Source organism: Somniosus microcephalus, unplaced genomic scaffold, assembly GCF_052327205.1.
Source record: "Somniosus microcephalus isolate GS21.2 unplaced genomic scaffold, FLI_Smic_1.0 unresolved_chr4, whole genome shotgun sequence".
NCBI classification, from domain to species: Eukaryota; Metazoa; Chordata; class Chondrichthyes; order Squaliformes; family Somniosidae; genus Somniosus; species Somniosus microcephalus.
Genome location: NW_028225182.1, coordinates 45,247,721 through 45,272,664, shown reverse-complemented (window position 1 = coordinate 45,272,664; position 24,944 = coordinate 45,247,721). Strand labels below are relative to the sequence as shown.

The following is a 24,944-nucleotide window of genomic DNA, read 5'->3' as shown; positions in this document are numbered from 1 at the left end:
CTCACTGTCTCTCTCTCTCTCACTGTCTCTGAGTCTCTCACTGTCTCTGAGTCTCTCTCTATGTGACTCTATCTCTCTCTCTCTGTCTCTCTCTCTCTCTCTGTCTCTCTCTCTCTCTCTCTCTCTCTGTCTCTGTCTCTCTATCTGTCTGTTTCTCCCTCTCTCTCACTGTCTCTCCCTCTCTGTCTCTCTCTCTGTCTCTCTCTCTCTGTCTCTCTCTGTGGTGTATGTGCCTTTAAGAGCAATTGTGGTGTATGTGCCTTTAAGAGCCCCAGGTGTGCGTAATGCCGGTAATTGCCACTTGGGCTATATAAGCCTGTGTATTGTGTATATCCTTTAGAACCCCCCCCCCCCCTCCCCTCCCTCCCCCCTCCCTCCCCCCTCCCCCCTCCCTCCCCCCTCCCCCCTCCCTCCCCCCTCCCCCCTCCCTCCCCCCTCCCCCCTCCCTCCCCCCTCCCTCCCCCCTCCCTCCCCCCTCCCAGACTTGCTTAGTAAATACCTATGAACCAACTCCTGTCTTCAGTGTCTTTATCTACACACGGACACTACAGTGGCGACGAAGTGGAAACAGACTTACCTGCAATTCGGCAGCACCTCAAGGACATCGATTCCTCGGGCGTCCAGAAGACTCAAGGAAGTAATAGAAACTGTGGTTTCACCAGCTGGCCAAGCTGGTGGCAGGTACTGCGCTAATCCTTCCTGGGCGTCAGGCTGGGGCTCCAGCGGCGGGCTCTGCAGCTGAGACAGGCAGCGAAATCGGAGGCAAGCAATAACGGACTGGGAGGGTGCACTCGAGAGACGGCCGGCGCGGCAAGCAGGTCAGCGTTTAGACCTCCGTCGGGAACAAGTCTACAACAGTGAATAAACGGAAACCACAGTAAAACAGCGTTGTTATCGGTAGCAGCGGCGGGAAAGCGCAGGAAGCGCCATATCGTTGCTACAGAGAGAAAAAAAAAAGCGCGGGAAGCGCCATATTTTTTTTTTGAAATGCCTAAGTCTGGCAATATTGATGCTTTTGATAACGAAACAGAGCCTAACTGTGGTAAACCACTTTTATCGTTCACTATCGTTACACTATAGTTATCACTGTTATATTGTTCTCACTGTTCTCACTGTTGTATCACTATACGAGGTCGCCTCTTGTCACACTGTTATACCTGGGCTGACCATCACTGACTCCGCCCATGGCTCCACCTACCTGCCCAGGTATAAAGGTAGTCGACTGGCTGGTATTCCTCCTTGTTGGATCCGATCACCCATGAGGGTGGGCTCTGTTATTTAGTCAATAAAAACCTATAGTTACTTTCCTAACTCGTCGCTTTTCATTGGACGAATTGATAGGTATATCAATTTTCTTGACTAAATTTTAAGATGTCTCATCCAGACGCCCCGCCACAACAGCCACAGCAGCCTTCAGACGCCGAGCCGCAACAATCACAACAGCCGGCTTGGCTGCGAGCCCTCAGACCACCATACCTGGATCTAAATCCACGGGCAGCGAACGCAGCCCTCGACTTCGATCACTGGCTGGGCTGCTTTGAAGCCTACCTGGAAGAGTCCAACGTGCCTCAGAGATCCAAGCTAAGAGTTCTGAACGCCCAGCTGAGCCCTAAAGTATTCGCGCTCATCCGGGACCTTAAAACATACGAGGACGCCATCAACCGGCTGAAAAGACAGTACCAAACCCCGGTAAACCCCATGTATACCAGGCACCTCCTAAGGTCCCGCCCGCAACTGCCAGGGGAGCCGGTGGAGGAATTTTTATGGGTGCTACAAGCACTCGGCAGAGACTGTAACTTTAAAGCAGTAACGGCGGCAGAAAATACGGAAGACAACGTCCGCGATGCCTTCGTGAAAGGCCTACGGTCCGACTACTCACGGCAGCGATTACTGGAAGCAAAGGACCTCGACCTGGACAAAGCTGCAGCCCTTGCTCTCTCCCTGGAGGTGGCCCATCGGGACCAGGAGGCGTTCTCCAGGTACTGTTCGCGACCCTGGGACTCGGGCCCGACCCCTACCGCAATACCCTTCACCGCGCCGCCCCCGGGACCTACCTCAGCGTCGGCGTCCCGGACCCGATCGGGACCGCCACCCCCGGTACCGGCTCCGATATCGGACCCCCGCGGCTGCTTTTTCTGCGGCCAGGAGAAACACCCGAGGTCGCGCTGCCCAGCTAGGAACTCCACCTGCTCAACCTGCAGGAAGAAAGGCCACCTTGCTAAGGCCTGCAGAAGTGGATCTTCAGAGGCCAGCAGTGCCTCATGCGAACTGTGGGGGCGGCCATCTTCCTTCAAGGCAACAGAGGCCAGCATCCCCACACGTGAGTCATGGGGGCGGCCATCTTTGATCAAGGCAACCGACCCCAATAGTGCCTCATGTGAGTTATGGGGGCAGCCATTTTGTCCAACCTCGTGGGAGACGCCATTTTACCCACCACGCTCGACTGCCACCGTGCCTCCAGACCCGATGACCGCCTCACCCGCAGACGACAACGACTCGCTCAGCTACACACTAGCCTCCGTCACTCTGGATCAAGTCCGCCCGCATCACCTGTCCAAGTCGATGATGGACATCAAAGTAAACGGCCACGCCACGACCTGCCTGTTCGACAGCGGAAGCACGGAGAGCTTCATCCACCCAGACACGGTGAGCCACTACTCCCTCCCCGCCCTGCCAACGCACAACCGAATCTCGATGGCATCAAGGTCCCATGCCACGGACATCAGCGGCTACTGTGTTGTGACCCTGTCGGTTAAGGGTACGGAGTATAAAAACTTTAAACTCCTCGTCCTCCCCCAGCTCTGCGCTGCCGTCCTACTAGGGCTGGACTTCCAATCCCACCTCCAAAGTGTCACCCTAGCATACGGTGGACCCCTCCCCCCACTCACAGTCGACAACCAGCGGATGTTAAACCGCCCACCGCGTAACACCTGCAGCCTATCCACCCTCAAGGTCCCGCCACCTTCCCTGTTCGCTAGCCTAACCCCCGACTGCAAACCCGTCGCTACCAAGAGCAGGCGGTACAGCGCCGGGGACAGGGCCTTCATTAGCTATGAGGTGCGGCGCCTCCTGAAAGAGGGCATCATCGAGGGGAGCAGCAGCCCCTGGCGTGCCCAGGTCGTGGTCGTTAAGACTGGCGATAAAAATCGCTTGGTCATCGACTACAGCCAGACCATAAACAGGTACACCCAGCTGGACGCATACCCCCTTCCCCGCATATCTGACATGGTCAATCAGATTGCACAATACCGAGTATTCTCGACCATCGACCTTAAGTCGGCCTACCACCAACTCCCTATCAGCCCGGAGGACCACCAGTATACCGCCTTCGAGGCGAACGGGCGCCTCTACCACTTCCTTAGGGTCCCCTTCGGTGTCACCAACGGGGTGTCGGTCTTCCAAAGGGAGATGGACCGGATGGTCGACCAGAACGGACTGCAGGCCACGTTCCCTTATCTAGATAACGTCACCATCTGTGGCCGCGACCGGCAGGACCATGATGTGAATCTGGAGAAATTCCTCCGTACGGCCCAACGGCTGAACCTCACCTACAATAAGGAGAAATGTGTGTTTAACACCTCACGCCTTGCTATCCTCGGCTGTGTAGTAGAGAACGGAGTCATCGGCCCCGACCCCGAAAGAATGCGCCCCCTCATGGAGCTACCCCTCCCCCACTGTCCTAAGGCACTTAAGAGAACCCTGGGACTCTTCGCCTACTATGCCCAATGGGTGCCCAATTATGCGGACAAAGCCAGACCCCTCATGAAGTCCACATCCTTCCCCCTCACGGAGGAGGCGTGCGCGGCCTTCTCCCTCATTAAGGGAGACATAGCCAAAGCCACAATGCACGCAGTGGATGAGTCCATCCCCTTCCAAGTGGAGAGCGATGCATCCGACTTCGCCCTAGCCGCTACCCTTAACCAGGAGGGGAGGCCGGTGGCCTTCTTCTCAAGGACCCTACAGGGCCCTGAGATCCGACACTCGTCGGTCGAGAAGGAAGCCCAGGCGATCGTGGAGGCGGTACGACTCTGGAGGCATTACCTGGCAGGCAAACGATTTACCCTCCTCACCAACCAGCGTTCGGTCGCTTTCATGTTTAATAACAAGCTGAGGGGCAAAATCAAGAATGACAAGATCTTGAGGTGGAGAATCGAGCTATCCACCTACGATTATGAGATCTTGTGCCGGCCAGGTAAGCTGAACGAACCCCCTGATGCTCTTTCACGAATTACATGCGCCAGCGCGCATATTGATAGACTTCAGACCCTCCACAACGACCTCTGCCACCCCGGGGTCACCAGACTTTACCATTTCATTAAGGCCCGCAACCTGATCTACTCCATCGAGGAGGTCAGGACCATGACCAGGAACTGCCAGACCTGTGCCGAGTGCAAACCGCACTTCTATAGGCCGGACAAAGCAAGCCTGATCAAGGCCACCCGCCCCTTCGAGCGCCTGAGCATCGACTTTAAGGGGCCCCTACCGTCATCCGACCGTAATGTGTACTTCCTCAACATCGTTGATGAGTACTCCCGTTTCCCCTTTGCCTTCCCCTGCCCAGACATGACCAGTACCACGGTCATTAAATGCCTGAACGAACTCTTCGCCTTGTTCGGGTTCCCGAACTATATACATAGTGACCGGGGCTCCTCCTTCATGAGCGAGGAACTCCGCCAGTTCCTACTAGCGAGAGGTATTGCAGCAAGCAGGACCACCAGCTACAACCCCCGAGGGAACGGCCAGGTGGAAAGAGAGAACGCGACTGTCTGGAAGGCCGTCATCTTAGCCTTAAAGTCTAAGGGCCTCCCAACCTCCCGCTGGCAGGAAGTCCTCCCGACAGCGCTGCATTCCATCCGGTCACTACTTTGCACTGCCGTTAACGCCACCCCCCATGAACGAATGTTTGTTTTCCCCAGGAAGTCGACTACGGGAACCACTCTACCAACCTGGCTGACCTCTCCGGGGCCCGTCCTGCTGCGAAAGCACGTGAGGGCCCATAAAATGGACCCCCTGGTCGAGATGGTGAACCTCCTGCACGCCAACCCCCAGTATGCCTACGTGGCTTACCCAGATGGGCGGGAGGATACTGTCTCCTTACGAGACCTCGCACCCTCGGGCACTCCGGAGATACCACCTTTACCCCCCCCCACCACCCCCCCCAATTCCAGCCCAGGTAGACGGCATGCCGGAACCCCACGAGCCTTCGCCGACCACGCAGACACCAGCATTAACACCGGATAATGCAACACCGCCGCTGCGACGATCGGAGAGGCTTACGAGGCCTCCGGACAGACTGACATACCAGAACTGGTAGTACACTTCACCCCGCCGGACTCAAATCTAAAGAAGGGGTGAATGTGGTAAACCACTTTTATCGTTCACTATCGTTACACTATAGTTATCACTGTTATATTGTTATCACTGTTCTCACTGTTGTATCACTATACGAGGTCGCCTCTTGTCACACTGTTATACCTGGGCTGACCATCACTGACTCCGCCCATGGCTCCACCTACCTGCCCAGGCATAAAGGTAGTTGACTGGCTGGTATTCCTCCTTGTTGGATCCGATCACCCATGAGGGTGGGCTCTGTTATTTAGTCAATAAAAACCTATAGTTACTTTCCTAACTCGTCGCTTTTCATTGGACGAATTGATAGGTATATCACTAACTTTGGCAATATTGATGTTTTTGGTAACAAGATAGAGGATTGGACCACATATGTAGAAAGAGTGGAGGTGTTTTGCACCGCAAATGGAATAGAAGATGAAAAAAAAGCTTCAGTGCTTCTGGATCTAATGGGCGCAGAAACATACAAGCTGTTACGCAACTTAATCACTCCAGCCGAACCGATGGACAAGAATTTTGAGGAGATTGTTGATACCCTACACTGCCAATTCGAGGCAGGACTGGCAGATTCTCTGCAAGACAAATTCATCTGCGATCCCCTAAGTGTAGAAACACAAAAAAAGGTATCTTCTGGAAAAGATTTAACACTGGACAAGGCTTTCAGTGCAATAGGAGCGGCAAAGATACAGCAAAGGCCACAGGACTTCGGCACCCATGAAATGACACGGGGTTTCGAGAGATGTTATCGCTGCGGCAGATCCAACCATGACCAGAGGGATTGCTGGTTCAAAGAAAAAGCATGCAGGCGATGCGGAAAGATGGGACACATTCCACGTGTATGCCGATCTGAAAATAAAAAATCCACTAACGGGAAAAGAATCAATAAGGAAAAGCACAGAAAGGTACAAATGATGACGGACAGTAGCTCCAAAGACCAGAAGAGCGATAGCAACTCCGGGAACAAGAGACTAAGCCCTCTCAAATTACATAATGTAATTGCCAATGAAGATTACCAGACCATTTGGGTTACCCTCATAATACCAGGGTCCCCAGTTAAAATGGAGCTAGATACAGGATCAGCTCTAACCGTAATAAATCGACGAGATTACGAGAGGCTATTTTCGCATATACCTCTAAAAGACACATCCATTATCTTAAAAACATATACGGGGCAGAAAGTATACCCCAAAGGAAAAATAAAGGTGCCTGTGGTATACAACGGCAAAGAAATACAAAAGTTGTATTTATACATTCTACAAGATGGTGGTCCACCGTTGTTGGGATGTGAATGGATAAGGAAGATGCGTTTAGACTGGCACTCCATTCAGGCACTGACGGTGACCAGTAAGGAAAAAAACAATGATGACATCATACCTGAACGATTAAAAGACATCTTGGCCAACGCCAAAGAAGTGTTTCAAGAGAAACTAGGAACATTGAAAGGCATCACTGCCTCAATGAAAGTGGAAGATGCAGCAATTCCAAAATTTTTTAAGGCAAGACCGGTGCCATACGCAATACGTCCGGCAGTCGAGGCAGAGCTGGAGAATTTGGAAAAGGCAGGCGTATTATCCAAAATAGATTGGAGCGAATGGGCAACACCCATCGTTCCAGTCATGAAAAAAGCATTGAAAAATAACTCTGAGGAACAGAGAAAAATTCGCATCTGTGGGGACTTTAAGGTGACTGTAAACCCGGTCCTTCACACGGTACAGTGTCCTCTTCCGAGGATAGAAGATATTTTCGCCTCACGATCCGGAGGAAAACGTTTCACAAAAATTGACTTGGCACAGGCATATCTACAGATGGAGGTTGAGGAGACCTCTAAAAAGTATCTCACAATAAACACACACAAAGGCCTGTACCAGTACAATCGACTGGTTTTTGGAGTAGCATCAGCTCCAGCTATCTGGCAAAGAGCTATGGAGCAAGTCCTGCAAGGGATTCCGGGGACTCAGTGTTACCTAGACGACATCCTTATAACAGGAGAAAACGACAACGAGCACCTTGCCAATTTAGAGCAGGTGCTCACTAGGCTGAAAGAACGGGGCCGACGAGCAAATCGCCCCAAGTGCGAATTTTTCCAAAATCAGATATCATATTGTGGCCACATAATTAATAAGGAAGGGTTGCATAAGCCACCTGAAAAAATTGAAGCAGTTATAAAAGCCCCAGCACCTGAAAATGTTTCACAATTGAGGTCATTCCTGGGATTAATAAATTACTATCATAAATTTTTACCGAACTTATCAACTATTCTACACCCTCTTAATGATCTTCTACACACAGGAGTGATTTGGAAATAGAACGAAGACTGTAAACGTGCCTTCCATAAATGTAAAGACTTAATCACATCCGAGAAAGTTTTGGCTCATTACAACCCATCACTACCAATCAGACTGGCGTGCGATGCATCCCCTTACGGCATAGGAGCGGTATTGTCCCATAGATTCCCTGATGGCTCGGAACGGCCGATAGCTTTTGCATCACGCTCATTGAACTCAGCTGAGCGTAACTATTCCCAGATAGACAGGGAAGCACTCAGCCTGGTATGGGGAGTGAAGAAATTCAACCATTACCTACACGGACAAAAATTTACCTTGCTGACTGACCATCAACCCCTCATCTCCATATTCAACCCTAAGAAAGGTGTCCCCATTATGACGGCACAAAGACTACAGAGGTGGTCCCTTTTTCTAGGGGCACACCAATACAACATTGAATACAAAGGGTCAAAACAGCATGGGAATGCTGACGGTTTATCGCGCCTGCCGTTGCCAACGATAGAAGAGGCACCTACAGTAGACCCAGTAGAGATATTCCACTCTACCATAGTGGAATGTCTACCGGTGACAAATTCTGCCATTGAAAGGGAGACCAGAAATGACCCTACTCTCTCACGGGTCTACGATTTAACAATGAAGGGATGGCCAGCACATGGCGAACCACTGTTGCCAGCATTCTCACAAAGAAGAGAACAGCTGTCAGTGTGCCGAGGAACCTTGATGTGTGGATCCAGAGTGGTGATTCCACCCAAACTCCAGGATAAAGTGCTAAAGGAGCTTCACGAGGGGCATCTGGGTGGAGTGAAAATGAAGAACCTAGCTAGGGCGTTTGTATGGTGGCCAGGTATCGATGGAGACATCGAAGACATGACCAAGAGCTGCCTAGGATGCCAGAAGGTCCAAAATGCTCCGCCACAGGCCCCTCTACATCCATGGGAGTGGCCCTCATCTCCCTGGCAAAGGGTGCACATCGACTTTGCTGGTCCATTTATGGACTCAATGTTCTTAATCGCAGTTGATGCACACTCCAAGTGGCCGGAGGTAATAAAGATGTCCTCCACCACCACGGAAAAAACCATCACAGTATTAAGGACCATATTTGCCAGGAATGGGCTGCTGGAACAGATATGTTCTGATAATGGACCGCAATTTGTGTCTGAAGAATTCAGAAAGTTCTTAAAGAACAATGGGGTAAGGCACTACACGTCCGCCCCGTACCATCCCGCCACCAATGGATTGGCTGAAAGGTTTGTCCAGACCTTTAAGAAGGCCATAAAGGCCATGGGTAATGAAGATATAAAACTTCAGCACAAGGTGGATAACTTCTTATTTGCATATAGGAATGCAACACATATGGTTACACACCAAACTCCCGCCATGATGCTCTACAATAGAAACCTAAGATGCCGGCTGGATTTGGTCAAGCCCAACATCCGAAGGGACGTGGAGAACCGGCAGTTTCAGGGCATGAATGAAAGGCCAACTAGGGCCTTCCAGATAGGCCAACCGGTTTTGGCCCGGGACTACCGTACCGAGAAATGGCAGCCTGGAACTGTCTGCACACGACTAGGACCACTGATGTATACCGTGGACATCGGAGAAAGCATAATAAGGCGCAATGCTGACCAAATCATCAAGTCATCCGAAAAGGGACAACCTACACCACCACGCTATACATCTAACGATGAAGTGGAGATACCCATATCTACCTCCGATCCGGTGATACTGGAACCCGATGAACCCGACACTGGCCTTCAAGCCGAATCAGCCTTGCCAGAAGAACCTACTACACCACCAGAAACTACTGCACCCCCGAGGCGTTATCCGGACCGAGTCAGGAAGCCTCCTGAGAGACTAACTTATAATTAATTAATACAGCAATGTATATTATTTTGCATATAACATGTAATTAATAATTACTTAAAATATGATGTACTAGTTAGCTAGAAGGGGAGCAATTGTGGTGTATGTGCCTTTAAGAGCCCCAGGTGTGCGTAATGCCGGTAATTGCCACTTGGGCTATATAAGCCTGTGTATTGTGTATATCCTTTAGAACCCCCCCCGCCAGACTTGCTTAGTAAATACCTATGAACCAACTCCTGTCTTCAGTGTCTTTATCTACACACGGACACTACACTCTCTCTGTCTCGCTCTCTGTCTCTCTCTCTCTGTCTGTCTCTCTCTCTCTGTCTCTCTCCCTCTGTCTCTCTGTCTCTCTCTCTGTCTCTCTGTCTCGGTCTCTCGCTCTGTCTCTCTCTCTCTGTCTCTCTCTCTCTGTCTCTCTCTCTCTCTGTCTCTGTCTCTCTCACTCTCACTCTCTCTGGAAAATCTTTGTCATATTTGCATAAATAATAATTGTGAATGCATTTCAAGAGGAAGTCCTGGTGAATCGCGTTGGGACATTCTGGGGAAGTGAAAGGCACGATATAACGACAATTTATCCTTCTTATGTTCCAGGTAATGTGAAATATCCAGATACAAACGAGTCTAAAGTCATCGAAGTTCTGCCTGGTAAGTTCTTGTGACCACGTCTCGGGGTAAGAAATAACTCAGAACCTTTTATAATAAAGGGAATAGGAAGAGAAGGATTGTGAGATGGAAGCTGGATTATCAGGGCATCCTTTCTGTAAAGTAATAGTTTTCACTTTGAAAATTGTATTTAACAAACACACATGACCCCAACTTTATGTTAAAGTCCTAGAAAACAACTCATCCCAGTGCTTCCCTGTCCTAATGGTAATCAAAATGGAAGAGGAAATCACCACATGGACTGGGCGGGGGTGGGGTGCATCTAATCCCACTGCCCCGCTCTCTCCCAGAGCCCAGTATCAATCCCAAACTACTCCCACTGCCCTGCTCTCTCCCCATAGCCCTGTATCAATCCCAAACTACTCCCACTGCCCTGCTCTCTCCCCATAGCCCAGTATCAATCCCAAACAACTCCCACTGCCCTGCTCTCTCCCCATAGCCCAGTGTCAATCCCAAACTACTCCCACTGCCCCGCTCTCTCCCCATAGCCCAGTATCAATCCCAAACTACTCCCACTGCCCCGCTCTCTCCCCATAGCCCTGTTTCAATCCCAAAATAATCCCACTGCCCCGCTCTCTCCCAGAGCCCTGTATCAATCCCAAACTACTCCCACTGCCCTGCTCTCTCCCCATAGCCCAGTATCAATCCCAAACTACTCCCACTGCCCCGCTCTCTCCCCATAGCCCTGTATCAATCCCAAACTACTCCCACTGCCCTGCTCTCTCCCCATAGCCCTGTATCAATCCCAAACTAATCCCACTGCCCCGCTCTCTCCCCATAGCCCTGTATCAATCCCAAACTAATCCCACTGCCCCGCTCTCTCCCCATAGCTCTGTATCAATCCCAAACTAATCCCACTGCCCCGCTCTCTCCCCATAGTCCTGTATCAATCCCAAACTAATCCCACTGCCCTGCTTTCTCCCTATAGTCCTGTATCAATCCCAAACTAATCTCACTGCCCCGCTTTCTCCAGAGCCCTGTATCAATCCCAAACTAATCCCACTGCCCCGCTCTCTCCCAGAGCCCAGTATCAATCCCAAACTAATCCCACTGCCCCACTCTCTCCCAGAGCCCTGTATCAATCCCAAACTAATCCCACTGCCCCGCTCTCACCCAGAGCCCTGTATCAATCCCAAACTACTCCCACTTCCCCGCTCTCTCCCCAGAGCCCAGTATCAATCCCAAACTAATCCCACTGCCCCGCTCTCTCTCCATAGCCCTGTATCAATCCCAAACTAATCCCACTGCCCCGCACTCTCCCCATAGCCCTGTATCAATCCCAAACTAATCCCACTGCCCCGCTCTCTCTCCATAGCCCTGTATCAATCCCAAACTAATCCCACTGCCCCGCTCTCTCCCCAGAGCCCAGTATCAATCCCAAACTAATCCCACTGACCCGCTCTCTCCCCATAGCCCAGTATCAATCCCAAACTACTCCCACTGCCCCGCTCTCTCCCCATAGCCCTGTATCAATCCCAAACTACTCCCACTGCCCCGCTCTCTCCCCATAGCCCAGTATCAATCCCAAGCTACTCCCACTGCCCCGCTCTCTCCCCAGAGCCCAGTACCAATCCCAAACTAATCCCACTGACCCGTTCTCTCCCGGAGCCCAGTATCAATCCCCAAACTAATCCCACTGCCCCGCTCTCTCCCCATAGCCCTGTATCAATCCCAAGCTACTCCCACTGCCCCGCTCTCTCCCAGAGCCCAGTATCAATCCCCAAACTAATCCCACTGACCCACTCTCTCCCCATAGTCCTGTATCAATCCCAAACTAATCCCACTGCCCTGCTCTTTCCCCATAGCCCTGTATCAATCCCAAAATAATCCCACTGCCCCGCTCTCTCCCCATAGCCCAGTATCAATCCCAAACGAATCCCACTGACCCGCTCTCTCCCAGAGCCCAGTATCAATCCCAAACTAATCCCACTGCCCTGCTCTCTCCCCATAGCCCTGTATCAATCCCAAACTACTCCCACTGCCCCGCTCTCTCCCCATAGCCCTGTCTGAATCCCAAATTACGCCCACTGCCCCGCTCTCTCCCCATAGCCCTGTATCAATCCCAAACTAATCCCACTGCCCCGCTCTCTCCCCATAGCCCTGTATCAATCCAAAGCTAATCTCACTGCCCCGCTATCTCGCAGAGCTCTGTATCAATCCCAAACTACTCCCACTGCCCCGCTATCTCCCCATAGCCCTGTATCAATCCCAAACTAATCCCACTGCCCCGCTCTCTCCCCATAGCCCTGTATCAATCCCAACCTAATCCCACTGCCCCGCTCTCTCCCCATAGCCCTGTATCAATCCAAAGCTAATCCCACTGCCCCGCTATCTCGCAGAGCCCTGTATCAATCCCAAACTAATCCCACTCCCTGGCTCTCTCCCCATAGCCCTGTATCAATCCCAAACTAATCCCACTGCCCTGCTCTCTCCCCATAGCCCTGTATCAATCCCAAACTAATCCCACTGCCTCGCTCTATCCCCATATCCCTGTATCAATCCCAAACTAATCCCACTGCCCGGCTCTCTCCCCATAGCCCTGTATCAATTCCAAACTAATCCCACTGCCCTGCTGTCTCCCCAGAGCCCTGTATCAATTCCAACCTAATCCCACTGCCCCGCTCTCTCCCCATAGCCCTGTATCAACCCCAAACTAATCCCACTGCCCTGCTCTCTCCCCAGAGCCCTGTATCAATTCCAACCTAATCCCACTGCCCCACTCTCTCCCCATAGCCCTGTATCAATTCCAACCTAATCCCACTGCCCCGCTCTCTCCCCATAGCCCAGTATTAATCCCAAACTAATCCCACTGCCCCGCTCACTCCCCATAGGCCTGTATCAATCCCAAACTAATCCCACTGCCCCGCTCTCTCCCCATAGCCCAGTATTAATCCCAAACAAATCCCATTGCCCCGCTCTGTTCCTCATAGCCCTGTACCAATCACAACAACCCTCTGTGGAACATTGCACCAAACCCTTCTCATTGTCTGAGTGACTATTTGAAGTTCATGACCCCTGACCCCCCAGCAGGAGTGCAGTTGGGGCAAATCAAAGTTTCTACCACCAGGGGGCAGTTGGGCTGAGATTCACTCCAAGTGGTGCCTTCGCCATTTCTCTCTCTCTCTCTCTCTCTCTCTCTCCCTGTCTCTCTCTCTCTCTCTGTCTCTCTCTCTCTGTCCCTCTCTATCTCTGTCTCTCTCCCTCTCTCTGTCTCTCTCTCTCTGTCCCTCTCTATCTCTGTCTCTCTCCCTCTCTCTGTCTCTCTCTCTCTGCCTCTCTCTCTCTGTCTCTCTCCCTGTCTCTCTCCCTCTCTGTCTCTCTCTGTCTCTCTCTATCTCTCTCTCTGCCTCTCTCTGTCTCTCTCTCTCTGCCTCTCTCTCTCTGTCTCTCTCCCTGTCTCTCTCTCTCTCTGTCTCTCTCTCTGTCTCTCTGTCTCTGTCTCTCTGTCTCTCTCTCTCTCTCTCTCCCTCTCTGTCTCTGTCTCTCTCTCTGTCCCTCTCTCTATCTCTGTCTCTGTCTCTCTCTCTCTCCCTCTCTCTCTGTCTTTCTCTCTCTGTCCTCCTCTCTATCTCTCTCTCTATCTCTCTCTCTGCCTCTCTCTCTCTGTCTCTCTCTCTATCTCTCTCTCTATCTCTCTCTCTGCCTCTCTCTCTCTGTCTCTCTCTGTGTGTCCCTCTCTGTCTCTCTCTCTCTGTCTCTCTCTGTCTCTGTCTCTCTCTCTGTCTCTCTCTCTCTGTCTCTCTCTGTGTGTCCCTCTCTGTCTCTCTCTCTGTCCCTCTCTCTCCCTGTCTCTCTCTCTCTCTACCTCTCTCTCTCTCTGTCTCTCTTTGTTTCTCTCTTTGTTTTTCTCTCTCTCTCTGTCTCTTGCTGTCTTTCACTTCATCTTTCCCTGTATCTCTCTCTTCCACTGCCTATCTCTTTCAGTCTCTCATTTGCCCAACTATATGAGGTGACCCCATTCAGCCAAGGCCCCTTGGGTCAGTGGGGGAGGGGTAGGTCAAAAGGCCATTGTCCTTGGTCCCGGTCACGACCCAGTGACGCCGACCGTCGCCGAGGACAGGGACAGGCTCAGCTGCAATGCCGGCCATGCCATCCTGCTGACACTGTGCTGAACTGGGCTCAGAGGTGGAGAGCGGGTCCCTTAGGTGAGGCTCTGCTGGTGGCCGCGGGACTGACCCTCCGGCAGGGGCGGGCCTGGGGGGGGTGGAGGGGTTGGAGGTTGGAATCGTCTACCGGTCACGACAAGCAGACGGGGGCTTCAGTAACGGCTGTGTGGCTCATCTTCCCCACAGTGAGCCGCATGCCCGCAGCTGTGAGGAACACGATGGAACTCTGGTGCTTCGCCTCGCTGCTTTGTGTCGTCGGCGCAACCCTGATCGGAGGCCTCGGATTCTCCCTCTGGACGACGTGCACTTTCTCCGTGATGGGCCCAGGAGATGATGGCGAGTGTTGCAAGGGGATGGTCCGCCAGCCTTGGAGACTCTCAACGCCAGCTACCCGCAGGCACATGGCGGGCTGGGCGAAGCCTGATCCATCTTCAGTAGAAAGCAAAGTATCTTCGCTTGGGTCAGCCAGGCCCCTGCCCCTCGCTCCTCACTCTGCCCCGCTATCCCCTCACTTCGCTCACTCTACCCGGTCTGCAGACACATTAACAGAGCTGTGCGTTTAATTTCTGTGTTTTTAGTCGCTTCACCAGTGCAGTCGGCAGCGCAACCCAGCCTGGCATTGCCCAGGGGGCAGAGACTTGTTTTTGATTCCTGGATGTGGGCATCGCTGGCAAGGCCAGTGATGTAAGAAAACTACTAGGCACTTGGTCTGAATATTAAACAAGGCTTTAATCAACTGTTTTTCAACATGGAGATCTAGTTGTGTCCTTCATTAGTTCCTGTTAACGAATGTCCTGAGCAAGCTGGGCCCAAGCCCGAGTATTTATACTCTCCCTGGACAGCGCCATCAGCAGGCCACCCAGTATTATTTCATAAGTCATTTCCACATGAATGACAAGGTTCATGTCAGCCAGCATTTATTGCCCCTCCCTAAATGACCCTGAGAAGGTGAGCCGCCTTCTTCAACCGTTGCAGTCCTTGTGGGTGGGGGCCAGCTTCGGACTATAAATTTCAGGCTAAAAACCTTGAATTTAGTTTTTTCATAAGACATAAGTCTATACCAAAAAAAATGGGCCCACTTGACGGACTCCCACCCGGTGGTACGGTGGGAGAACCACAAACGTAACCTGTAAATGTGGCCCTTGTGCATTGATCCGTGACGTAAGAAAACTACTAGGCACTTGGTCTAAGCGTTAAACAAAGCTTTAATCAACTGTTTTACAACATGGAGGTCTAGTTGTGTCCTTCACTAGTTCCTGTTAAGAATGTCCTGCGCAAGCTGGGCCCGTGCCTGAGTATTTATACTCTCCCTGGACAGCGCCACCCGTAGGCCGCTCAGTATTATTTCATAAGTCTTTCCTTCATGATTGACTAATTCATGTCAATCCCGCTGCCATGTGTTGGCTATTCTGCCTGTAATGTGTCAGGTACAAACTGCCTGATTCTTAAATAAACCAAAACCCTGATGGCGTGTTTGTCGTTGTGTCATTTATCGGAGCCGAGACTGTTTAGGTGGCTCAGTGGGCAGCACTCTCACCTCTGAGTCAGAAGGTTGTGGGTTCAAGTCCCACTCAAGGGACATGAGCACATAATCCAGGCTGACACACCCGGTGTAATACTGAGGGAGTGCTGCACTGTCGGAGGTGCCGTCTTTCAGATGAGACGTTAAACTGAGGCCCTGTCTGCTCTCTCAAGTGGACGTAAAAGATCCCATGGCACTATTTTGAAGCAGAGCAGGGGAGATCTGGAGGTCCTGGAGGCAATATTTATCCCTCAATCAATATCACTAAAAAATCAGTTTATCTGGTCATTGTCACGTTGATGTTTGTGGGATCTTGCAGTGCCCAAATTGTCTGCCGCAAGTCCTGCATTCCAACAGTGACTGCACTTCAAAATGCTTCATTGGCTGCAATGCGTTTTTGTACATGCTGAGGTCCTTCTAGATGGTAAAGGACATGTCAGGGTCTCAGCTACACGTTCCTCTGCTGGCCACCAGAGGGCAGTTTAGGTTGCCTCAGTACACTGCAGCCATGTCCTCTTTTGATTGGACCAAGTAAATTAAACAAATAGACTGTAATTAAAACTGTAAAACTTTAAATAAACCTTAGCAAATCAAATTAAAATTTGGTTGTCCAAATCAATTATGCACTCCAGTCCCCGCAGCGCCCACCGGTCACGGAAGTACTTGAGCGCGCCGGCGGACACCGCATGCTTCATCTCCAGGGCCACCCGGGCGCGAACATGGCCGCGGAAGAGAGGGAGGACTGCAGCCATGTCCCTCTTTTGATAGGACCAATCAAAAATAAACAAATAAACTGTAACTAATAGAACTTTACATAACCGTTAATAAATCAAATTAGAATTTGGTTATCCAAATTAATTATGCACTCCAGTCCCCGCGGCGCCCACCGGTCACGGAAGTCCTCGAGCGTGCCGGCAGACACCGCGTGCTCCATCTCCAGGGCCACCCGGGCGTGAACATGGCCGCGGAAAAGAGGGAGGCAATCTGGCTGGACGACCCCCTCGCCCGCCCGCTGCCTGGTCCAATTGATGGCTTTCTTAGCCAGGCCCAGGAGCAGACCCACGAGGAGGTCCTCCAACCTGCCCGCTCCCCTCCGCACCGGGTGACCGTAGATCAAGAGCGTGGGACTGAAGTGCAACCAAAAATCGAGGAGCAGCCCCTTCAAATAATGGAAGAGGGGCTGCAACCTCTCACACTCCGTGTAAATGTGAAAAACGGACTCCTCCAGGCCGCAGAACAAACAGGCGACCTGGGAGTCCGTGAACCTACTTAAAAATATATTGCACGGGACTGCTCCGTGCAACACCCTCCAGGCCAAGTCCCCAATAGAACAAGGGAGGACTCCCACATAGAGAGCCCTCCATTGGGGACCTCCGCCTCCGCTGGAAGGCAACTGCAGCCATGTCACTCTTTTTAAATGGACCAAGTAAATTAAACAAATAAACTGTAATTAAACTCTAAAACTTTAAATAAACCTTAGCAAATCAAATAAAAATTTGGCTGCCCAATCCAATTATGCACTCCAGTCCCCGCGGCACCCACCGGTCACGGAAGTGCTCGAGCGTGCCGGCGGACACAGCGTGCTCCATCTCCAGGGCCACCCGGGCGCGAACGTGGCCGCGGAAGAGAGGGAGGCAATCTGGCTGGACGACCCCCTCGACCGCCCGCTGCCTGTACCAAGTGATAGCTTTTTTAGCCAGGCCCAGGAGCAGACCCACGAGGAGGTCCTCCAACCTGCCCGCTCCCCTCCGCACCGGGTGACCGTAGATCAAGAGCGTGGGACTGAAGTGCAACCAAAAATCGAGGAGCAGCCCCTTCAAATAATGAAAGAGGGGCTGCAACCTCTCACATTCTGCATAAATATGAAAAACGGACTCCTCCAGGCCGCAGAACAAACAGGCGGCCTGGGAGTCCGTGAACCTACTTAAAAATATATTGCACGGGAGTGCTCCGTGCAACACCCTCCAGGCCAAGTCCCCAATAGAACAAGGGAGGAGTCCCGCATAGAGAGCCCTCCATTGGGGACCTCCGCCTCCGCCGGAAGGCAACTGCAGCCATGTCCCTCTTTTGATCGGACCAATCAAAAATAAACAAATAAACTGTAACTAATAGAACTTTACATAACCGTTAATAAATCAAATTAGAATTTGGTTATCCAAATTAATTATGCACTCCAGTCCCCGCGGCGCCCACCGGTCACGGAAGTCCTCGAGCGTGCCGGCGGACACCGCGTGCTCCATCTCCAGGGCCACCCGGGCGCGAACATGGCCGCGGAAGAGAGGGAGGCAATCTGGCTGGACGGCCCCCTCGACCGCCCGCTGCCTGGACCAATTGATGGCTTTCTTAGCCAGGCCCAGGAGCAGACCCACGAGGAGGTCCTCCAACCTGCCCGCTCCCCTCCGCACCAGGTGACCGTAGATCAAGAGCGTGGGACTGAAGTGCAACCAAAAATCGAGGAGCAGCCCCTTCAAATAATGGAAGAGGGACTGCAACCTCTCACACTCCGTGTAAATGTGAAAAACGGACTCCTCCAGGCCGCAGAACAAACAGGCAGCCTGGGAGTCTGTGAACATGCTTAAAAATATATTGCACGGGACTGCTCCGTGCAACACCCTCCAGGCCAAGTCCCCAATAGAACAAGGGAGGACTCCCACATAGAGAGCCCTCCATTGGGGACCTCCGCCTCTGCCGGAAGGCAACTGCAGCCATGTCCCTCTTTTGATAGGACCAATCAAAAATAAACAAATAAACTGTAACTAATAGAACTTTACATAACCGTTAATAAATCAAATTAGAATTTGGTTATCCAAATTAATTATGCACTCCAGTCCCCGCGGTGCCACCGGTCACGGAAGTCCTCGAGCGTGCCGGCGGACACCGCATGCTCCATCTCCAGGGCCACCCGGGCGCGAACATGGCCGCGGAAGAGAGGGAGGCAATCTGGCTGGACGACCCCCTCGACCGCCCGCTGCCTGGACCAATTGATGGCTTTCTTAGCCAGGCCCAGGAGCAGACCCACGAGGAGGTCCTCCAACCTACCTGCTCCCCTCCGCACCGGGTGACCATAGATCAAGAGCGTGGGACTGAAGTGCAACCAAAAATCGAGGAGCAGCCCCTTCAATTAATGGAAGAGGGGCTGCAACCTCTCCCATTCCGTGTAAATGTGAAAAACGGACTCCTCCAGGCCGCAGAACAAACAGGCGGCCTGGGAGTCCGTGAACATACTTAAAAATATATTGCACGGGACTGCTCCGTGCAACACCCTCCAGGCCAAGTCCCCAATAGAACAAGGGAGGACTCCCGCATAGAGAGCCCTCCATTGGGGACCTCCGCCTCCGCCGGAAGGCAACTGCAGCCATGTCCTCTTTTAATTGGACCAAGTAAATTAAACAAATAGACTGTAATTAAAACTGTAAGGGCTAAAAATTCAGTTGGGCGCCGTTTGGGGCGCCAAGCTCGCCTGGGCGCCGGAATTACCGCTGCGAGCAGAGCCACTTGCGCCATCCCGATATTCAGTTTCTGCCTGCACCCCAAATGGAAGCGGGCCGCTACTCGAGGCTCCCCGCGCCCCGCTTGGGGCGCTCACCCTGAATATCGGCGCGCTAAGGGCCGCAGTGCCACATGCTGCGGCACGGCACGCTGCGGTACTGCAGGCCTTCCTCCGACTGTTAAGGGGGAGGTGCCTGCAACAGCGCGATCCCCGCTCGCGAGTGCCGGCAAATGAGCCCGGCACCAAGGAGAAGTGCCGGGCTCTCAGGAAACAGCCGGCAATGCCACGGGGGAGGGGGGGGTGTAGGAGGCCGGGGACGGAGGTGCGGGCAGGCGGCCGCCCCGCACCTCTACCTTAACTAGCGCCACTACCACCACAGGTAGGCCCTGTGAACCGGTCGCGATTTGCGACCGGCGTTAAAGAGGCGGGCGCGACCAAATATGGTCATCGGGGCGGGAGCGGGGCGCTGCGCACACCGATGACATCATCGGTGGCGACGCAGCGCTACAGGCTAACGCCCCCATTAGCGCCCCGCTAAATATCGCGGGAGGTGTGGCCAGTGGCGCTAAAGCCACTGAGTGCCCTCTTTGGGCGCAAACTGGTGGCGCAGCCCACTGAATTTCTAGGCCTAAAACTTTAAATAAACCTTAGCAAATCAAATTAAAATTTGGTTGTCCAAATCAATTATGCACTCCAGTCCCCGCGGCGCCCACCGGTCACGGAAGTACTCGAGCGTGCTGGCGGACACCGCGTGCTCCATCTCCAGGGCCACCCGGGCGTGAACATGGCCGCGGAAGAGAGGGAGGCAATCTGGCTGGACGACCCCCTCGACCGCTCGCTGCCTGGACCAATTGGTGGCTTTTTTAGCCAGGCCAAGGAGCAGACCCACGAGGAGGTCCTCCAACCTGCCCGCTCCCCTCCGCACCGGATGACCATAGATCAAGAGCGTGGGACTGAAGTGCAACCAAAAATCGAGGAGCAGCCCCTTCAAATAATGGAAGAGGGGCTGCAACCTCTCACATTCTACATATATATGAAAAACGGACTCCTCCAGGCCGCAGAACAAACAGGCGGCCTGGGAGTCCGTGAACCTACTTAAAAATATATTGCACGGGAGTGCTCCGTGCAACACCCTCCAGACCAAGTCCCCAATAGAACAAGGGAGGAGTCCCGCATAGAGAGCCCTCCATTGGGGACCTCCGCCTCTGCCGGAAGGCAACTGCAGCCATGTCCCTCTTTTGTCCCTCTTTTGGTAGGACGAAACAATAAACAAGTAAACTTTAACTAATAAACCTTTACAAAAACGTTAATAAATCAAATTAGAATTTGGTTATCCAAATTAATTATGCACTCCAGCTGCAGCCATGTCCCTCTTTTGGTAGGACGAAAAAATAAACAAGTAAACTTTAACTAATAAACCTTTACAAAAACGTTAATAAATCAAATTAGAATTTGGTTATCCAAATTAATTATGCACTCCAGCTGCAGCCATGTCCCTCTTTTGTCCCTCTTTTGGTAGGACCAAAAAAATAAACAAGTAAACTTTAACTAATAAACCTTTACAAAAACGTTAATAAATCAAATTAGAATTTGGTTATCCAAATTAATTATGCACTCCAGCTGCAGCCATGTCCCTCTTTTGGTAGGACCAGAAAATAAACAAGTAAACTTTAACTAATAAACCTTTACATAAACGTTAATAAATCAAATTAGAATTTGGTTATCCAAATTAATTATGCACTCCAGCTGCAGCCATGTCTCTGCACCTCTCTCTTCACCCGTGTCTCATTAGAGTAATTGTGTCATCTGACTAATCAGGCCTGTTTCCAGCCCCAGGGGCTCAGTCTTGGGTTCTCCTGCCTGCAAGTCACAGGTCAGTTAGTAGACCTCCCCCTGCGTTTGGTATTCTCGCTTTTGTTTCTTTGAATTATGCTTTGAGAGTTTGTTTGGGTAAGTTCTCTGTACCTCCTGTATTTGAGGAGCCCTTGGTCTTGTGAAGCATCTCTCGAGTTTTACTCCATCTCAAGCCCTTGGCTGGCTGCCTGCACTTGGGTCCTCGACCGCACCCATAACAGCAAGACTGAGCCATCAACGTGGACCCAGCAGAAACCAGCCAACGAATGGAGGAGATTTATTAACTGCGCTCTGCCCTGATGAGCCAGGGAGCCACGATCGGCAGGCTGGACCGCCGAACCCTCCCGCTCTCCTGGGCTCTCACTGTGTTTAGTACCGCCGAACTCTCCTGGGCTCTCACTGTGTTTAGTACCGCCGAACTCTCTCGCTCTCCTGGGCTCCTGCTGTGTTAGGGACAAAGGAATCTCCTGGACGTGTTTCAATTGCCTAGGTGGGTTGGAGAGGAATTTCCCAGATTTTTTCTCCCTAATTGGCCATTGGGTTTTATCTGGTTTTTCACCTCTCCCTGGAGATCACTTTGGTTTCGGGTGGGGTTTACTAACTCCGAACTCTCTAGTCTCCTGGGCCCCCGCTATGTTTTCTCCTGGGCTCTGGCTGTTTTGTGGAAAAAAAAGGCCTCGGCTGCCGCCGTTTTACTAGCTGCGAGCCTGGGTTCCTGCTGTTTTTGTAAAACAATAATTCTCGAGTCTCCTGGGCCTCCGCTGTGTTAAATTCTAGAGTCTCCTGGGCCTCCGCTGTGTTAAACTCTCGAGTCTCCTGGGCCTCCGCTGTGTTAAATTCTCGAGTTTCCTGGGCCCCCGCTGTGTTAAACTCTCGAGTCTCCTGGGCCCCCGCTGTGTTTAAATTCTCAAGTCTCCTGGGCCCCCCGCTATGTTTTCTCCTGGGCTCTGGCTGTTTTGTGTTTAAAAAAAAACTAAGGCCTGGGCTGCCGCTGTTGATTTGCTCCGGAACTCTCGCACTCCTGGGCCCCTGCTGTTTTAGTAATAAAGGAAAAAAAAAAGAAAAAGAAAAAACTAACGCCTGTTGTCTCCGATTTGTTGTCTCCGAGCTCTCGCTCTCCTGGACATCCTGGATCCTGGGGTTATCCGGGAGTTCCACCGGCGCCAGCTAGAGGCTACTGTGGGTACGTCAGGTGCTATCCCTAGGGGAGGGGGTACTGTCATGGTCCCAGCTTCACGTTCCTCTGCCGGCCGCCAGAGGGTGGTTTAGGTTGCCTCAGTACACTGCTGCCATGTTTCTGCACCTCTCTCCTCACCTGTGTCTCATTAGAGTAATTGGGTCATCTGACTCATCAGGCCTGTTACTTAAGCTGACTGTTTCCGGCCCCCGGGGCTCAGTCTTGGGTTCTCCTGCCTGCAAGTCACAGGTCAGGTTGCAGCCCTCCCCCTGCGTTTGGTATTCTCGCTTTTGTTTCTTTGAATTATGCTTTGAGAGTTTGTTTGGGGAGTTCTCTGTACCTCCTGTATTTGAGGAGCCCTTGGTCTTGTGAAGCATCTCTTGAGTTTTACTCCATCTCAAGCCCTTGGCTGGCTGCCTGCACTTGGGTCCTCGACCGCACCCGTAACAGGACAAGGGCAGCAGGCGAATGGGAGCACCACCACCTCCAACTCCCCCTCCAAGTTACACACCGCCTTGACTTGGAAATATATTGGCCGTTTCTTCATCATTGCGGGGTTAAAATCCTGGAACTCCCTCCCTAACAGCACTGTGGAAGTACCACCACCACACGGACTGCAGCGGTTCAAGAAGGAGGCTCACCACCACCTTCTCAAGGGCAATTAGGGATGGGCAATAAATGCAGGCTTTGCCAGCGACACCCACATCCCGTCAATGAATAAAAAAAATCACTGGGGTACAGTTCCACAGACACCGACTCTCACTGGGGTACAGTTCCACAGACAATGACTCTCACTGGGGTACAGTTCCACAGACACCGACTCTCACTAGGGTACAATTCCACAGACACTGACTCTCACTGGGGTACCGTTCCACAGACACTGACTCTCACTGGGGTACAGTTCCACAGACACTGACTCTCACTGGGGTACAGTTCCACAGACACTGACTCTCACTGGGGTACAGTTCCACAGACACTGACTCTCACTGGGGTACAGTTCCACAGACACTGACTCTCACTGGGGTACAGTTCCACAGACACTGACTCTCACTGGGGTACAGTTCCACAGGCACTGCATCTCACTGGGGTACATTTCCATAGACACTGACTCTCACTGGGGTACAGTTCCACAGACACTGACTCTCACTGGGGTACAATTCCACAGACACTGACTCTCACTGGGGTACAGTTCCAAAAACACTGACTCTCACTGGGGTACAGTTCCACAGACACTGACTCTCACTGGGGTACAGTTCCACAGGCACGGACTCTCACTGGGGTGCAGCTCCACAGACACTGACTCTCACTGGGGTACAGTACCACAGACACTGACTCTCACTGGGGTACAGTTCCACAGACACTGACTCTCACTGGGGTACAGTTCCACAGACACTGACTCTCACTGGGGTACAGTTCCACAGACACTGACTCACTGGGGTACAGTTCCACAGACACTGACTCTCTGGGGTACGGTTCCACAGACACTAACTCTCACTGGGGTACAGTTCCACAGGCACTGACTCTCACTGGGGTACAGTTCCACAGGCACTGACTCTCACTGGGGTACAGTTCCACAGACACTGACTCTCACTGGGGCACAGTTCCACAGACACTGACTCTCACTGGGGTACAGTTCCACAGACACTGACTCTCACTGGGATAAAGTTCCACAGACACTGAGGGCTCGATTTTGCCAGGTCCGAGGAGGCGGGAATGGAGGCGTGTGCTGTGTTAAAATCGCAAAAACTGGCGGGCGGGCCCGATCCCACCTCCATTCCGCCTCCGAGCAATTTTCCCACATGCGAGTTTTCTGACCCCGACTCCATCCCCCCTCCAAGAGGCGGGATAGGCTCTTAAGGCCCTTACCAACCAGTTAAATGCCTCTATAATCCCATTTTGTGGGTCCTTTGAGATTTTAACTGTTTTCCCTGTGCTGCACGCCTCCTCTGATACACGCCAGTTAATCCTGGCGGCCTCACAAGTGGATTGCTTACTAACAGCTGCAGCTCCACCATTAAAAAGGAGATTTCACCAGTCATCATTTGCAGGTGGCAGAACTTTGTTGTCTCATGCCTGGGGGAATTTTTAACAGGCCTAGTCATTGTGGTGGAAGTTTGGAGCCTGACACCCATCTCCAGTGTGACCCCCTGGGAAACCCCTCTCCCCACTTTGAATGAACGCTTCCTCAACTGAGGTATAAAGCAGAAGAATGGGAACCATTTATTTCCTTTCCTCCTGGACATCAGATTCGGACGAAGACCAGTCACGGCAGCAGCAGAACCCTGAGCAGCAGCAGCACCAACAGCAGGAGCAACAGCAGGAGCGCCAAGCTGCTGCTCACCCACCTGAAGCTGCACAGGCCAGAGGGCACCAGCGCATGGAAGCACGTCGCCGCAGGAGATACCCCCCAAACAGGATCTACAGACAGAGGATCAGCTACCTCAACATGACTGAGCAGCAGTGCCAAAGGAGGCTGAGACTTTCGCGAGAGGTAGTGGGTGACATCTGCGCAATGCTGCAACAAGACCTGGAGCTCAGAGGAGCGGGTGGACACCCCTTACCTGTGGCCGTCAAAGTCACCACCGCACTCAACTTTTTTTGCTTCAGGCTCATTCCAGGGATCAGCAGCAGA

At 52.2% G+C, this 24,944-nt stretch overlaps 1 protein-coding gene across 1 annotated transcript in view; it reads left to right on the top strand.

The window, feature by feature from the left end:
* LOC147090673 (uncharacterized) overlaps positions 1–15,740 on the top strand; it is a 43,897-nt gene extending 28,157 nt beyond the window's left edge. Inside the window, exons 7-8 of the mRNA XM_085977446.1 lie at positions 10,092–10,145; positions 14,456–15,740. Of these exons, the coding sequence (XP_085833572.1) occupies positions 10,092–10,145; positions 14,456–14,832 (431 nt within the window). The 3' untranslated portion in view covers positions 14,833–15,740. The remainder of the gene's footprint in view (positions 1–10,091; positions 10,146–14,455) is intronic.
* The last annotated feature ends 9,204 nt before the right edge of the window (positions 15,741–24,944 follow it).